Consider the following 18,120-nt stretch of genomic DNA (forward strand, 5'->3'; position numbering starts at 1 on the left):
CCAAACGTCATGTTAAGTAAGTTATCTTAGTGTATTAAGTTATTAATATTTTTTTACGATATATATTTTCTGTACAAAAAAAAAGATTGTTTTTTTTTTATTTTAAAAAAAGCCTCTACTTAAATCAAAACTGAATTTTCTTCTCCCTCCCCCACACTTTTTAAATAATGTTCTCCTACTTAGCAATTGAAGCCCACCCCGGAGTCCTGATCCAATATTTTGTTCACACGCAAGGGGGAGATATTTTATTTGCGCGGTGCTACACAACTTCTGTTCAGCCACAAAAAAGTATTTTTTTCTTTCTTTTACGTCGCAAATGCATTCCTTCACACACTTCACGTTTAAGCTTGGGACCATTCCTGTATAACGAAGACGCTTTCTGACGAGAAGTTGCCTAGCGCCGCGCGGGGGGAGGAAAAAAAAAAAAAAAAAAAGCCTGCGGCCACCTTCTCGAGTTCTTCTTGCCTTGTCGGTGGTCGTCCTTGTCTTGTGCCAGTAGCTATGGATGTTCGTGTCCGTGATCTGAACCAATGGTGTGTCGTGCCTTTGGTTTCCCTCCCGACGGTATATATATATACCTATATATATATGTGTATATATATATATATATATATATATATATATATATATATATATAGCGATTTCTCACAGGCCTTCGCTTTTATTTCTTTGTCTTGTTACGTGTGGACCGAAAAAGCTTCTGGAGATTTAGTTTTTTTTTGTTTTTTTGAGTTTTTATTTTTTGGTTTATTATTTTTTTTTGTTTGTCTCTTCTTCCGTGTCCTCCCCTTCCCTTGGGCGCGCCAGGAGGAAGGCTGGAGGGCGGCTCGGGGCGCGCGCACCGGCCCTACCACCACAACAGCCACAACCACAGCCACTCTAGACACGACGCGCCGCCGCGCAAGGAGGCGGAGCGCTTCCCGCGCGACCTCGGCGACTACCGGGACCGCTACCTCGCGTTCCGGGACCGCGTGGCGCGGCAGGGCGCGCGGGGCGGGGCGGGCGACGAGGAGGAAGAGGAGGAGGAGGAGGAGGACGGCGACAGCCGGCGGCTGACGGAGCGCAGAAAGAAGACGGTGCGCTTCGACCAGCGCGACTGGGCGCAGCTGGCCGGCGGGGCGCGCCAGGGCTCGCAGGACTCGCAGACCAAGGACTCCGGCATCGACACCAGCAGCACCTTCACGTCCAGCGAGGACTCGAACCGCGGCGACGGCCCCAAGGTACTTGCCTGGCGCTCCGCGGTCGTCGGTCCTTCCCCTCCTCCGACACCTTCCACCCTGGCAGGTACTCTTCGATACCTCTGCACTCTCGGGCAGCAGTCGCCCTCCGTCCTGGCAGCGCCTCTTCAGGAACTGTACACCTCTGATTCCTCTACACATTCGGGAAGCCATCACCCTCCACCCTGGCAGCGCCTCTCCCACTACACACTCGGGTGGTCTTCACCTCCATCCTGGCGGGTTCTCTTCGATACCTCTACACCCCTGATACCTCTACACTCTCGGGCAGCAGTCGCCCTCCGTCCTGGAAGCGCCATTTCGGGAACTTACGGCCCTGATCCCTCTACACACTCGGGCAGCGGTCTCCTTCCTGACAACGCCTCTTCAGGAACTGTACACCTCTGATTCCTCTACACATTCGGGAAGCCATCACCCTCCACCCTGGCAGCGCCTCTCCCACTACACACTCGGGTGGTCTTCACCTCCATCCTGGCGGGTTCTCTTCGATACCTCTACACCCCTGATACCTCTACACTCTCGGGCAGCAGTCGCCCTCCGTCCTGGAAGCGCCATTTCGGGAACTTACGGCCCTGATCCCTCTACACACTCGGGCAGCGGTCTCCTTCCTGACAACGCCTCTTCAGGAACTGTACACTCCTGATTTCTCTACACATTCGGGAAGCCATCACCCTCCATCCTGACAGCGCCTCTTCAGAAACTGTACACTCCTGTTTCCTCTACTCAAATGAGAAGCAATCACCCTCCATCCTGCCAGCGCCTCTCTGGGAACTGTACACCACTGATCCATGTACACATCCGTAAAGCCATCACCCTCCATCCTGACAACGCCTCTTTGGGTACTGTACAGTCCTGATTCCTCTAAACATTCGGGCAGCTGTCACTCTCTATCCTGGCAACGCCTCTTTGGGAACTGTACACCCCTGATTCCTTTTCACACTCGGGCAGTCGTTGCTCTCTCCATAAGTGATACGATACTTTTTCGGCGCTTCCTCTTGATTTGATACCTATTTGGCCGTGTTTGGCACTGCCTTGATATTTATACCTCTTTGTCGCTGCTCATTATTTAATATGCTTTGGTGTTTCCAGTAGTTAGCTGTCTCCTTAACACTGCTGGTGTATTTTTATTTACATATTTGGTGTTTCCCGTAATTCGATTCTTCTTTGACACTTCCTGTAGGTTGAGGATTTATCGTTGGCTCAGAGTCTTTTACATAAACTATGATCCAAGCATACAAGCAGTCTTTCATGAAATGATGTGTTCTGGCTATTACCCATGATCTCTGTTACCCATGCACGTATCAACCATCCATATGTTGCCTGGTCGACCCATAAGACTAGAGAAGTAATTTATTGCAAATGCGAATTATACAGTGTTATAAAATAGTTACCTAAATAATGTTCTTAGTATTTTAAGTTCTTGAATCTAAATGCCCAAAATAGTGTCCCGAAATTTTATAATAATTCTTTTACATGTATTTAGATTCAATATTAGTAACATGATTTTTGGAGATTATTTAATAACTGATATTAATCAAAATACCAACGAACTTTTCAGAAACAGGCCATTATTTAGTGTCAGGAAACAATTATTTTAAATGCCCTATCAGGATTAGTCTGGTGACATAACAACCCTTTATTTGGGCCATTCAGTGTTAGTGATTGTACAGTGTAGTGTGATTCACACTTCGCCATACTACGAGGAGTGGAATGATGGGTTTTTCAATTAATACATTCGATCCCAACGACATGTATACGGCAATGATGCACTCACAATATCACAATATGATTTTACTTTTCACGCGGTGGGGAGTCCAAGCTGAATGATGTCACATGGCAAATGTGTGAGGTAGCAAGCAGCGTTTCTTCGATTTTCATTTCAGCAACGAAGCCTGCGTGTTTTGAGCAGAATTTATTGCTCCGTTGTTCAAAATCTGTAAGCGCATGAACCACCTATTTTGTAACCCTCAGGGATGACATGCATTGTTAAAAGCTTCGAAATGTATCATAAGCCATTGTCTCAGATTATGTGCTAATGCAGAAATAAATGAAATGTGTTTAAGAGAACCAAAGTTATTTGCCCAAGACTCTTCAAGGCTGTTAATATAGTGACATCTATAAGTTGATTTGGAAATGCTGTGCTGACTGGTCTTGTAAGACATGCGGCTGTTATAAATTGCTGACCATATCACTGGTATATTATGAACCGAACATCTTGTAAGCTGGGCTCCGTAGATCGATGGAATTGCGTTTTTTGGAATAGACGCGCAGAGCCAAATAGTACGAGGGGTGGACGCAAAAATAACTGGAATCATAATGTCGCGCATCATGTACTTGTAGCACTAATTTCCGCCACTATGGAGCTGTTGTGGGACCTCTCCTGAAGTCAGTCTGCCAAGTGGCATCACCCGAAAACGACGAGTGTGGTTTCTCTGGCAGTTCTGTGTGTGTTTGTGTGTGTCTTAAGTGCACTCGTCACACGGAAAAAAAAGGCTGATTCTCACGAACAACGTGCGGCTGTGACGTTTCCTCTACGTTCTTGCCTAGTAAAGCCACACAAAGTTCCTGAGAATCAGGAATTTTTTTCGTATCACGAGCGCACTAAAGACACGTACACACAGAACTACTAAAGAAACCACACTCGTCGTTTTCGGATGACGCCACTTGGCAGACTGACTTCAGGAGAGGTCCTGCAACAGCTCCATAGAGGAGAAAACTGGTGCTACAAGGTGCATGACGTGCTACATTATGATTTGTTATTTTTGGGGCATCCCTCGTCTATGGAGCCCTTTGGAACCAAATAATGCCGACCAGGCATGGCTCGGTTACACATCAATTGCTCTAAACATCAATCATAGCAATTACACACATGCGTGTGTCTGTGCATACCTCACAAAGAACCACATGGTCAACATGATTTGAACAGGAATAGCATATTCCAAGGAAATTTATCAACGTATTTGGCCCTTGCCTCACTGATACATATTTTCTCCCCTGCTTCTCCTTCAGAACCGCCTGTCTCTCACACTCCTTACCACCCACGCTGGCTGCCGGGAAGACGTTTGACCCGCACTATACTAAGTTTTGGTTACTTTTTGCAAAGAAATTTGTAAAACAATTGTCTCCTCGCCTTTTCTCTGAGAAATATGGTCGTTGCTCACTTATCTGCCGATCAGGTCAACATGTATAGGTTACTAGGGGACGCTGCCAACCAGTCTCGTCACACCCGCCGCTCCACAATCCCGGAATGTGTAGAGTGCCCCACTCCCTTGGGTAGAGTCTGTAGTTACCGCGAGACGCTCTGGCATCTGACGTTTCCAGCACTTCTTTTGTACACTGGTGCTGTGTCTCGTTCGTTCCAAGTTCAATCCTGCTGTACATAAAGTGGTCGAGAGTACACACAACATGTAATGCCTGCAACTAGAAGTGCTAGCTATTGTCTGGTGCATGCGAGTGGTAGTGGTGTCGTAAACTTTATATTCCTTCGGGCTTTATTAGGAGCAGATCTACAAAAATAAATTTCAATAAACATCACATGCCGAAACTAATAAACAAAAATCACTTTGTTTACACTAGCATCGAACTTTGGATAAAAATACTGAATGATATGTACAGGCACTACCAGTAAAAGTACATTATTAGCTAAGAAAATAAAATATGACAGGGTTATGATATTTTGACAATGTTTTTAAAACCTATTATTCCATTTTGAACAGACTCCCTCGAAACTTTTCACCAGAATTGCTGTTTGAGGCTGTAAACAAACATCTGTAGACGTATTTAACGCACACCATCTGTAATATTCTTCTACGCAGGTTTAAATTATATCAGAGCATGAATATTTATAGTAATTTTCAAAAAGACAGACATCAGTCATAACTCGGACCCCCACCAAACTATCGTATACCCTGTGGAAAACTTTTCACAGAAAAAAGTAAAACTTTCTTGAATACGGTCAGCAGACTACTAAATATTCCATTGAATATTTTATATCAGTGACCATGGAAGTAAGCAAAGAATCTTTTAAGATACCTTTTATCATGGTATATTCGCTTAAGTAAATGGAGTAGTATGCAAGTGAACTAACACCCTACAATCGAGAAAATGTACAAATGTACCCATAAAATTATTCACATTTATGCATTTGTTTACCCCCCACCAATTCGAAGTCTCAATTCTCTTTATGGGCAGAAGCAAATAAAATAAAGGGGACTGATTATTTACATCACATAGGCCTGCATTATTTCAAATTAATTTGGTAGAAAAATGTCTGAACACATTGTTGGAGTTTGCACTGATCAACTGAACTATATTTAACTAATAATTTATGTAAATCAAATCATCAGGAAAAACTTATGTATCACTTGATCATTACGCCATTATGTATAATATCATTATAGAGAGAAATATTTTTACAGTGCCAGCAATTGGTGCTAGTGAATGCAGTCGTCACTCAGAAGTACTTAAAAGAAATGTTTTAACAATGCTTAGTGATATATTTTTAAGTATGGTAGTTATTATTACAGCCTACATGTAAAATTTCTCCTTACTTTTAACACATGTGAAGTTTCTAATGACACATAACCGTCTTTGCATACAAAATTACAGAGTTATTATTATTAAAACAAATAATTGATGATTTCTACTGATTACAGACTCTGAAATTCGTATGGAATGACGATTGATTTAGCCTACTTAATTTTGGTGTGGTCTACGGGCGTGTTTTCGTTGTCAGATCGATGCCAGTGGAAAATTGGAAGTTATTTTCAAAGTTGACTTCGTTATGACACAATTAAGAGCTTGGGACCAAAATACGCTATTTGGGATTTCAATGTTTTTAGGCAATTAATAATTTATTGTTAAATTTTAACATTTTGCTTCATTACGGCATACTTACTCTATTATTTAGTAGAATGCCTAGTTACTAGCTGCTGCAAATAGATTTTCCTGTAAAGTCACTGACTTTAATTTTAAAATTTATTTTTGGAAATACTACAACAGTAATCATTATACTTTCAATTGACATTAGATTATTTTCATTGACTCTTTTTTACTATAATAAGTTTGCCTTTAATTGTAATGGGATCAAAACTTTCGAAACCAATATGGCCTCACTATCTTAAACTTTTGAATTGTTTGCTACAATGTCGATTGCAATTTATCCAAATTAACGGCATGTCAGGGTATAAAAAGTTATCTAATAAAGCTTTTACACTTTACTACAGTCAATATTTACAAACAGGATTAAAGTCGGAATCCACAGAAGATAAAACTGATTATTTCACGGAAGTTGCTACAATATTCATTATTATTTCACTGAATTTTGACATTACTAAATGCCTAAAGCTAGGTTGCATACGATTGTAAGTAATAAAATGCGACTGTAGACTACTGTAAACCGTGGTTCACTTCAACATTTTAAAAATCTAAGGTGGCGGGGTTTTTGAGGAGGTAATTCAAAGAACATTGTTCTGTTCGGTAAGACTCAGCGTAACACAATTTTTTGCTTCACCTTGTTGCTCGAAGACACGAAAACACGCCTCTTACACTAGCACAGCAGTCTCTCGAGTGTCGATTCCCGACACTTGTTCAAAACACATCGTTACCATAACCTCACCGACACTGACACCTCACTACCATAACACATCCCTTCTCTCCACCTCGCCCTGTTTTCGTTTCCGTTTCTGTTTCGTCAGTATGCGGGAGGGTTATCAACAAACAAATATATACAAGGCTGTGTGTTTGCGGTATCCTCCCGGCTTTCTTCGTTTGTTTATCCTTGATTTGTTTTTGTCTTTTTGTTCTTGTGCACCCCGAGGAGTTGCATGACACGGGCCAAACTCCATGCAAGGTAACGATTGAACGGCTTCAAAATGCTTCTCTTTCTCTGTGTCTTTGAGTGTGTGCAATTTTTTTTTATAAATTTTCTTTGTTTCTCCTTTTTTTTCTTGGGCTGTGCTGGGCTTGTTACTTTCTCCCTGCATGGCAAGCTGGCTGCTTTCCCTTTCGATTCCGTGTACCATCGATGTTCTTCCATTTCATCACCGGCAACAATAGAGCACATTCACAACGAGCAAGTCTTTCACTCGAATTGTTGGCTGGAAATGCGCTTCGCTGTTTGTGGTCGTGGAACATTGTCAAGTGTATTCAAAATGCAACTGTTGTGACGCTAGCGAAATATTCACGAGCCAAGCTCAAAAGCTGCTTAATTCAACGTTTTGATCATGTGTCGTACCGTTATATCAATCAACATTAATATACTGTTTATTACATGGTTGGTATCGCTTTATTTATTGGAAAATACAATAAAATAATTATTCAAAATAGGTACCTATTTACTTTTGAGTTAAAGAATAGGGTTTTTGGATTTATTGTGTAGGTGTGCAAGAAGAATGCACAACCACAAGTACTTACTATAAAAATTACAACTACTTAAATACAGAAAAAATACTATTTAAGTTGAATATTAAGAAGCAAATTAGGTGTAAATATTCAACATTTTCGTTAAAATTATTATCAGTACTATTTAATGTAAAGTTTAACCAAGATATTATGATGTAAATAAATATTTTAAGCAACTGTTTGCAAATAAATTTTCTATACATTTATTTCGAATAATTCATAATATCGATTTAAATACTAAAGTAAAATCTATGATAATATTTTTATATTAATACAAATCCTACCAAATTTTGGATAATATTTTCGTACATTTTGGTACAGTAAAACATAGAATATTTGATGGCAAAACTCACTAGGAATTTTGTGTGATTTTCATATTTCTATTACATTTAAATTCTATATTTGTTACTATTCTAGCAGGCATCGTAGTACTTTTAGATTGCTTCTTAAAATTTTATATTTCCGGCTGCAGATTTTTAAGAATATCGTTTGTGCTTCTACCTAAGCGCCAATGCATTAAAAAAAAGGTAATTTATGTAACTAAGAATTTAATTCTTAAGTTAGTTGTGTTTGTGTAAGATTCTTGAAAAACCTTTTTGTAAGGCAGCCTATAAAAATAAAGAAAAATAGCTTAATTTCTTTAAAAAAAAATACTTTTTTATTGTAGAGGCCTACACAAAATATCGCTCAGTTGGTTGAGTACTTTTGCCAAGTTACCTACACCCTTTCTTTAAAGTACAACGCCGCTTAAAACAATAAACCTGCCAAACTTTATGTTATTTTTATTGTTAGTACTTTGAAAATACTGCGAAAAGCTTGGCTCGTGCCACAGTAGTAATAATAATAATAATTCAGTTTTACCTGCATGTGCATATACGCATTTGTGTTCATTATTGTTGTGTAGTTTTCGCTGGATATATTCGTAACTCTACATAAATTAATTCGAATACGTATGGATTGTCATTGTTTTATTTATATCTGTTGTTTGGTTCGTCAAGTATTTTTTTTAGCAAATAGGAGTAACATAAATAACAAAAGCAGCTGATTATTTATGATTTTCCTGTCCATCAACAATTCTTAAAATTAGTTAATATATCATTGTGTTATATATGTAGGCTACCAAAACAGGCCTATAAAATATAAATTTATTCAACTTGTAAATTAATTGTTATTCAATATGCATTTTATATTATTTATGTATTACTGATTATCTACCTTAAAATGTTGATTCATTATTGAATGTTTCTGTGTCAATAAATGTCGGAATATATACTAATTTTTTTCTATATAATTGTTTTTTCAACATTTAGGTACATCTACGTATATTCCTAAGCATGAAAAATTTTTCCCCTTAAAAACTAGAATGTATCACTATGTATACTGATAGAATTATTAAAATTTAAAATTAAAGTATAATATGTCTTGAGGGAATATATTTTAATTGTTTCTTCACGGACACTTTATTTGTTTATAGTGTGCCTTTGTATTTTCCTCGCTGTCAGAGTTAAAAAAATTGAAATACGCAGTTCTTTTTGCGCAGTTACTTACATTAATTTACCTGTGACAGTATTTGGTGGTATTAATAGTTTGTTTAGCGTAGCGGATATCCGCTTCCTCATAAAAAAGGATACAAGTACTTGCGTAGAGAATATGCATGCTCCAAACTAAAGTTAATGGTATTTTAACGTGGTTATAATTTGTTCTACGCGCTGAAAATTTTCTTAGGTAACATAGAAGCGATCTTAAATTAACCTGTGTGTGGCAATTATAAGATGTAAATGTACGTGGTTTATTTGTAAAGCATTACACAAATTAATTATAAAAACCTTCAGTAAACTTATCGTATTAACAGAGCAATCCCGGAAACGAATAGCGGTTTAATATTTTTATCTTCTAATATATATTCATCCAATATCTCTGAGGGTTTACCACACGCCTATGCCCAACATTTTCAATTTAAAAACAGGTGACGCATAAATGCGACTTTGTTTACAAATCTATTTATACTTATATGAAACAAATGGCAAAAAAAAAAAAAATTAATAAAAAAAACGGCTTCGCTTGCGCACTTTTGGGGCATTGCTTATATTTTACCATTGTAAGAAACTTATTCCAAACAATTTTACTAAAGAAAAAGAGACAGTAAATTATAGGGTGTATCAAATAATAAATTAATAACCAAACTTTTAAAGAGTGATATTTCCTTAAGTGGTTATGTGGAAACCTTTATAATATTTAGTATAGATTTAGTTCGTGATTTTATAACTATCGTTTTATTGTATTCGAGGACGTATTTTACATAGATAAAATCACACTTACCTCCTTTGCATATCATGGAGTAGGTAGCCAATTCAAAACATTATGAAACACGCCCCAATTTGGTTTTTTTTAAATAAAGATTATATCATATTTTTCACGTAAGATTACATTTATTTTGGTTATACCTATGCTTAGAATAATTAAATAATTTCACCTGACTACGTATACCTAAATTTTTTGAAGATTTTTGAAACTATCACATTTTTATTTGAAATCTATGGCTATCAAATTTCTTATCTAAATTATAAATTTATACTTAGTTATGCTTAGTGTTACCTACTTAAACAAATTTCCCAAATTTTGTACCCTTCTCTTCGTTTCCCACAGGGATGTCTCTGTGCAGATTCAGAACCACTGATTTAGTAAATATGGCATCTCATCCTGTTTTAATTTACTCGTAGATATGAAATCCATAATATTTATAAAAAACTAAAATTTATTAAGAATTTAAAAATATCTTACAATACTGATTTAGTTGATAACATACTTTTTTTCTAAATTTATTCATCCTGTTACGACATACGAGTTAATTCGGAAAACGTTAAATAATAAAGGTAGAATATATTTATTTATCATTGCCAATATCTTAAATTAATTTTGATTGTATAACAAGATATTATTTTAAAATGTATACCATATTTACAATCTTTCACCTCTTCAGAAGTAGAATTTCAGCAACTTTCAAAAACAGAGTAAGTGGATTTTGCAATTATATAAATCATATCGCATAATAGTCCAATTAAATAGGCCCTTAAATAATTTTTTTGTAGGAAATACAGGAATTTTAGATATAAGTAACTTTGAAGTATTAGAAAACGATGGATGGAAAAATAATTTCAAACCCTGAGAAAGGGAAAAAAAATTAAGTAAAGTATATTTTAAGATTATTCAAGAAGGATAAGAGATAAAAGAAAGATTTCGGTTAAATATTTTTAATCATAGAATTTTACATAAAATTTATATTTTTACTTTTTTGTTGTTGCTATTATTAAAATAAACGGAGCTAGGGTGGTTAGAAGTTGACGTATGATATTTAAACTTCATGAAATTCAAAGCGGGCTGAAAAGTTAATAATATTTTTATTTTAATTTAAAAAAATAAACTTCCTTTTCATAAATGTTTGTCAATTATTTATAAAATTTCATATCATCTTAAAAATTTTAATTTTTAATCCAAACCACTTTGAAAGGAGAAATCATTTTTTAAAATTACAAACCTGTTCATTATTTTATATAATGAATAGTTACTTTTTTAATTTTTTTTCTTTCATTTTCAGGCAATTATAAATTTAGATGTAGATGTAGATGTAGATTGTTGATGTATTTGAATTTTTTTCTATGCCTACATTGTTGGTTTTGTGACGTCACGATGATAAAAAAGAACAGAGAATAACGGAAAAAATAAAATGTTTCCTTTACTACTGTGTTGCCTTTACACCGCGCTTGCGTCAAATATATAACCTAATGAAAAGTTTGTATTTGTTTTGGTGAATAAGTACCATGAAAGTTGTAAATAAAAATTTTTAACTTTGAACAAGTAAGTATAAGTGTATTTCTATTAAACTAACGTTCTTCATCAACGAAAGGTAAATATTGTTACGAACGCAGACAGGACCGTGGCACGCGCCAGGTTCGGAAGTTAGCTGGCGGCCCTGCCAGGCAATTGGTGTCATGCACCGTGTCACGTGCGGTCCATTGACGGTAGGCATGCCACGCATGCCTGGCCGGATTACAACGGTCGTCGCTACCCTCTCCCCTCCCCGCTCTCCGCTCAACGTCCTGCCTCGGCGCCGTTATCTATCGCTGAGCGGACTTGGGAATTTCGCGGGCCGCCAGCAATGCTGTTCTTGATGCATCGGGCGTCGGGTCGGTTCGGAATGACGTGACTCGTCACAGATGCTCTCGTCGGTTCGAGAAGGGCACCACAGTACTAAAGCAGCGACGTTGACCCCCACGACAGTTTGTGTAAGTTTTGCGCAACAAAATAACATTCACTTACAGGAAGCCAAGATCGGCGAAGATGATTAAATATCTACCCTGTATTGCCGAGTAAAAATTGTATAAAGAATTATTATTTTTTACTTATGAGTCATTCTTTATCATGAATAGGGACCGGAAAAATTCGCGGATTCAATGACCTCAAGGATAGCCTCCATTATCCTCTGCATTTCTCAAGCAATCACGCGTGTTCATTGGGTACTAAATTGTGAGGCGTCTCCACTGGGTAGCTTGTGATTCGACGCTTCTTTGGTCGATAGTCTCTCATTGGCCCAGAGAGCTCCAGTTAAACTGCGAGCCAATAGTTATAACAGCAGAATTGTACACATGTTTGAATTTCAGCCTATCACGAAATGAATCCGCGAATTTTTCCGGTCTCTAATCATGAAATGACGTGTGTAAGGATGTGGTATAGATGAAGGAGTAAAAATTGGTAGACTACGAGTCAATACTAACTACTAAATATTATAAATAAAACACCATCTGATTACTGGATAAAATTTCGTAAATTTTAATGTTTACAAGCCTATTATTGGTTACCTAACATACAAGCACATATATGCACACACAAAGCCTCAACTAACGACGTTATTATAAACCTGACTTTAGGGTAATCATATGGCAGAATATTTTCTTAACTTTTTTTTAAAATCATATGCATTTTTTATAACAGTTAGAGGTATTAATAACTGAAAGATAATTGGTCTACGAATAATCAAGAACGTAAAATTTTGTAAAATCCGAACTCTCTGCAAAGGCCCCTTACCTATAACATAAAAAATAAACAAACCATGTGTATATATATATATATATATATATATATATATATATATTTCGGCCGAGCTTCAATAGGTTACAGATTTGACCCAAACGCGTTGTCAAGGCATATCAGTAGCAAAGGAAACATTTTATCTTTGCCGTTATTCTCTATTCATTTTGATCATCGTGGCGTCAGAAGACTAATTTCGTAGCCATAGAAAAAATTCAAACAGGTAAATAAATTTATACCTAACTGAAAATGAAAGGGAAAAAAATTTAAAAAGCAACTATTCATAATATGAAATTAACAGAATGGTATTAAAAAAACAATGATTTCACCATTCAAAGAAGTTTAGATAAAACACTAAAATTTAAAATTGTATGACTTTTTATAAACAATTGAAAAAAATTACGAAAAGAAAGTTTATATTTTTATAAGTAACAAAAAATAATTTTACTAACTTTTCCGCTGGCTATGGTTTTTATTAAGTTGTACATGTCATTCCTCAACTTCTAAACATCTAACACCGTTAATTTTAATATGAGCCAAAAAAGTCAATATATCATATTTTTGTAAAATTTCATGATGTGTAATTTTTATTCCGAACTTTTACTTCTATCTTTTATCCCTGTGTAATAATCTTAAAAAATACTTTATTTAATTTTTTTATTCAGCCATTCTCGGGGGTCGAAATTTTTTCTTTCATTTATCGTTTTATAATACTTCAAAGTCACTTATATCAAAAACTCCCGTATTACCTCCAAATTGTTTTATTTAAAGGCCTATGTAATTGGACTATAACTTACATCCCACTTGATTTGCATCAGAGAAATTGCTTTTTTAATCAAACATATCTGATTGACCTTTAGACCCTTTTGCGGTCGAATATATATATATATAAATGGTAAAGGTATAAAACATAAGCCTATTATTTGTTTATTCTTGCTTAGAGTCTTAACTCCAGCTAAATTTGCTTGAAAATATGATTAAGTGCCATAAAAAAATAAACCCTCATCTCACAGCATTTCAAGTAGGTAAAACAACTCTATGTCACTTATTATTTAAGTTAATCACCCAGCTTACACCTAGCTTTATTTGCTATGGAGATAAAAAAAATTATTATGATAAAACAAAACGTACCCCCTTTTCACCCTCTTAAAGGATGACATGATATTTCGTAAATTAAATGCTTGCTGCTCATTCTTTTTTTCTTACCTTTAGATCTAGTAGATTCCGGGATATGAATTATTTAAAAAGAAAAGATAACTCTCTTTTCACAGCCCTAGAATCTTGTAAATGGTAAAATAATAATGCCTGGTTTATTCTTTTATTATTACTTAATAATTTACGTCATACATAATTAGTTTGGGAGATACTATTATTTCAACAAATCAAAACTCATCTTCTTTTCACCTTTTGAGGGATCTAATTTCTATAAATAAAATAAAACGAAACTAATTTACATGTATGTTATACTTCCTTAGTTTCTTACCTCTATTTATATTAGATTATGAATAGTTCACTTCAGTTTTTAAAACCATTCTTACTCCTTTTACACTCCTTAGTGGTTTAATTTCACAAAACTGTAAAATAGTCGTTGTTAGTTTCTGTAGATGTATTATTGGTATATGCTATCTTTTCTTATGATTGATTAGATTCGTAGATATAATAATTTATCTAAAAATCACAATTTAATTCTTTTCACCCCATAGAGGTTGAATTACGTGAATTGGTAAAATTTTGGTGGGTAATTTTTGTATATTCATTATTGGTGCCATATTTTTCTTATGCTTGTTTAGATTTTGAGATATAATTAATAATATTAAAACCATATTTACCCTTTTTCACCCCTCAGAAATGTAATTATCGCAAAAGGGGAAGTTTTTGTTCGTAGATTTATTATATTTATTATTGGCACTTACTATTATTTCTTATGCTTTACTAGAATTAGAGATATAAAAGCATATTTAGCTCTTTCCACCTCTTTGAGGTGAAATGGTAAAATTGTTGTTGGTAGTTTTTGTAGATTTATTATTATTGGTACATGGTATTTATTATGCTTGTTTAGATTCGTTTATGTAATTATTTATCTTAAAAATATATGCGAAATTGTAAAATTTTAGTAGGTCATTTTCGTGTATCTAGTATTTTTGGCTAATATATTTTCTTAGGCTTGATTGGATTCAGTGATATAATTAATTATCTTAAAACCATATTTATCCCTTTTGTACCCTTTAGAGCATAAATTTCACAAAATGAAAAAAAAAAAATACTGGTAGTTTTTATTTGTATATTATTGGTGCATAATATATTTTGAGCTTGATTAGATTTGGAGATATAATTATTTATCTTTATACCATTTTTACCCTTTACACCCCTTAGGGGTTTAATTTTGCAAAATGGTAAAACTGCAGTTGGTAGTCTTGGCATGTTTATATTTATACCAAATATTTACTTTTATGCTTGAGAAGTTAAAAAATTTAATTAATTATCTTTAAACCATATAACCCTTAGGAGTGGAATTCTGTAATTATATATAACCTAGTTTTTAAGTTAGCCAAAGACTTTACTAATAAAATAAGTTTTATCAAAATACGTTAAGTAGTCTTAGATTGATGCTGAAACAAACAGACAAACAATAATAGTCCTAAATAATGTAAAAAGCTATCTCATATAGTTTTATTTTCATAATTCATCCAATTTTCTGAATTTTTACCTCAAAATGTTCTATTAGTAGTATAGACAATAGCCAAAATTATTTTTATAAAAGTTAGTCTTGTTTTAAGCACTAATCGATACTAAAAAACAGTTTGATAAATAAAGATTGCACCGGTTAAAGACATGTCCTTTTTATTTGTAAACCTCTAGTCCTTAATTATTTCAAATATTTAATTAAGTATGATTAGCATGCAAAATTACTTTGTAATTTTAAATTCATTGACTTAATATATGTAGTAAACAAGTTTCGTAAGAATCTTTATTTTTTTATGTAGCCTCAATAATAATAGGCTAGATTTCTTGAGTATTTATTAAGAAGAAAATTAATGCTTTGATTCTTGGATTTCCAGTTATTTTGTTTAAATATCTTATTTTATTTCTCTACGCAAGTAATTGTTTTCCTAACTCTATAATAAGTTCCATGAGTTTAAAGGTTTGCCTTCTGGGTATTCTTCTTTTTAACATATTTTTGCGAGGAAATCTGGTGATGATTCTTTGTTTTAAAATAACTGCATTTTAGATTGTAGAAAGATACACCGCTAAATATCAGTGCATAAAAACACAATTCCTTATTTATAGTCTAGTAGAAAAAATTAACCTAACATTTCATCAGTGTATGTAAATTTTCTCATATAAATAAAATAAAATAAATAAAGTAAAATTTCTCTACTTTTCTCGTAGGTAGCACAAACAAGTTTTTTTGTATTCCTCCACTTTCCCCCAAATAAAAAAAACAATAGCAGTATATGAATGTATTTCCTACACCTGGTTTCGTTGCGTGGATATGGATAGTCAGCCGCGATCTTAGATTGTGATGTTACGGCCGCCATCTTGTATGGCCTTGACCCCATTCGCCATCTTGGATTCCGAAATCTTGGTAATGACATCACAGCAACCATTTGGTTTTTGTCTGCTGGAGGTTGTCAATTTGTTTTCGTATGTTGAAAGTCACCATCTTGGGTGACTTGTCACCATTTTTGTTTCTGCTGTTTGTTCCTAGAGTATGCCAGCATCGTTCTGTCTCATGCACGTAAGGTAATTGTTCTATTACCTACCAGTGTTATGACTCATAAGAACATTTAAAACTTAATTTTTTTTATACAAAATACATCGGAAGCGAGGTGATTCGAACATTGATAGCTCGTACTTTTGTATGGAAAACTTACATCTTTTACCACTTGGCCATCAAGATATATATCAGACTAAGAATTAAATAAGGCATAAATAAAAATAACACATATTTGGACTTGTTATTTTTTTTAATGTGAAGTAATAATAGCAGCACCTGTTGGAGGCCAAGCCACCATCTTTGTTTTCAAAGCTTGTAACTAGGAGTGCTAGAGTCGTGATTTGCATACGTCATCTGCTAGAGTTTGTTGCTGCCATATTAGTTTAATTTATTCCTGCTAGAGTGCAGTATTGTCAATCACCAGACCATCAGCTGTTGTAATATCTGCCATTTTTCATTCCACATTTTGTATGATGACATGGCCGCCATTTTGAAAATCCGTCATTACTAACCAAAAAATTTCAAAAATCATCACAATTACCTATTCAAATTTTGATTGATTGGATTGATTATGATCCTTGTTTCGATTTTTGTCCGGGGCCAGAAAAAAATACCATTTTGCGTTCAAAAACATTTGATCATAATTTATTTCAATGAAGTCAATTTAATTTAATTTTTAACTATAAAAGTCCACGTTCCAAGTTCAAGAAATAAAGCGAATCATATACAAATATTATTTATTACGTAAGTTGTACTCTAATGTATGAACCCATGCAAAATATATAACTCTAATAGACAATTGGGTCTGCATTGCTTGAACTGACTAATGCTCAGCAACAATCGGTTTGCCAATGACAGCCATCAACCAAATCCATTCCCTATGTAGTCTTTTTCTTCCCGTCAGAGTTTCTCGACACTGTCTTTAACCGACTGCTTCACTTCGTCGGAATTATAACTGGCAGTATTTCATTGTCTTGAAATCGCACTTCTTCATTTGGCCATCGAACGGATATGGTATTACCATATATGCAGTCCAGTCACAATTTATATTTTAAAGGTTTATGAGCTGCTACTTCACTAGTAAGCTGATTGTTTTCGGCTGGATATCGTCAAGAGAAAAGTACAAATGTCTTTCGACTTACTAAAAGTATTGAAATAATAGTAGTCTTTCGAAATTACACGAAATGCAGATTTCACCAAGTGGCATCCATTATCTTTTGCCTGTAATGCACCGAGCACAGTCTTGGGTTTAAATTCATCTCCAGGCACATCGCAATCGATTACTGCTCATATTTTATTTTCTACTAGAGTTTGTACGCACACGAGTCTCCAACCTAAACTGAGGAGTTGGAAAAAAATGTTCTCGGGTAGTTCCACAGTAAGTAGACGAACTTCACCTTTGCAGTTTTTCGCGTGTCTTTTTAAACTGTCGATACGTGTGAACACAATTGGTTGTCACTTATTACCACGAAACGTCGTATGAGGATTTACTCCTTTCGGTGTTTTCGTGTATCTTGGGAAAAAATTAATTACTATCTCAGCGGTTGCAAGGATGTCTATTCGATGACAACGAATCTTTCAGGCCAGAGCCAGATGCTGATGTTACTGCTCTTGTACCAATTCCCAATGTACTATTAAGCATCACTGCATTGTTGTATAGCGAAACCTTTACCCTCTGCC

At 35.2% G+C, this 18,120-nt stretch overlaps 1 protein-coding gene across 6 annotated transcripts in view; it reads left to right on the forward strand.

Moving 5' to 3' along the window:
- The window catches only part of LOC134531984 (regulating synaptic membrane exocytosis protein 2), a 312,665-nt gene that overhangs the window by 158,862 nt on the left and 135,683 nt on the right, over nt 1–18,120 (forward strand). For 5 of the 6 annotated variants that reach the window (XR_010075102.1, XR_010075103.1, XR_010075105.1 and 2 more), the window contains exons 4-5: nt 808–1,220; nt 7,054–7,086. Coding sequence is in view for 1 of the 6 variants with exons in the window: in XM_063368090.1 (XP_063224160.1) it covers nt 808–1,220; nt 7,054–7,086 (446 nt within the window). In the remaining 5 variants the exon portion in view is untranslated. The remainder of the gene's footprint in view (nt 1–807; nt 1,221–7,053; nt 7,087–18,120) is intronic. The other variant, XR_010075106.1, reaches the window with a different exon arrangement.

The sequence above is a fragment of the Bacillus rossius genome, chromosome 5 (genome assembly GCF_032445375.1).
Source record: "Bacillus rossius redtenbacheri isolate Brsri chromosome 5, Brsri_v3, whole genome shotgun sequence".
In the NCBI taxonomy this organism is placed as follows: domain Eukaryota; kingdom Metazoa; phylum Arthropoda; class Insecta; order Phasmatodea; family Bacillidae; genus Bacillus; species Bacillus rossius.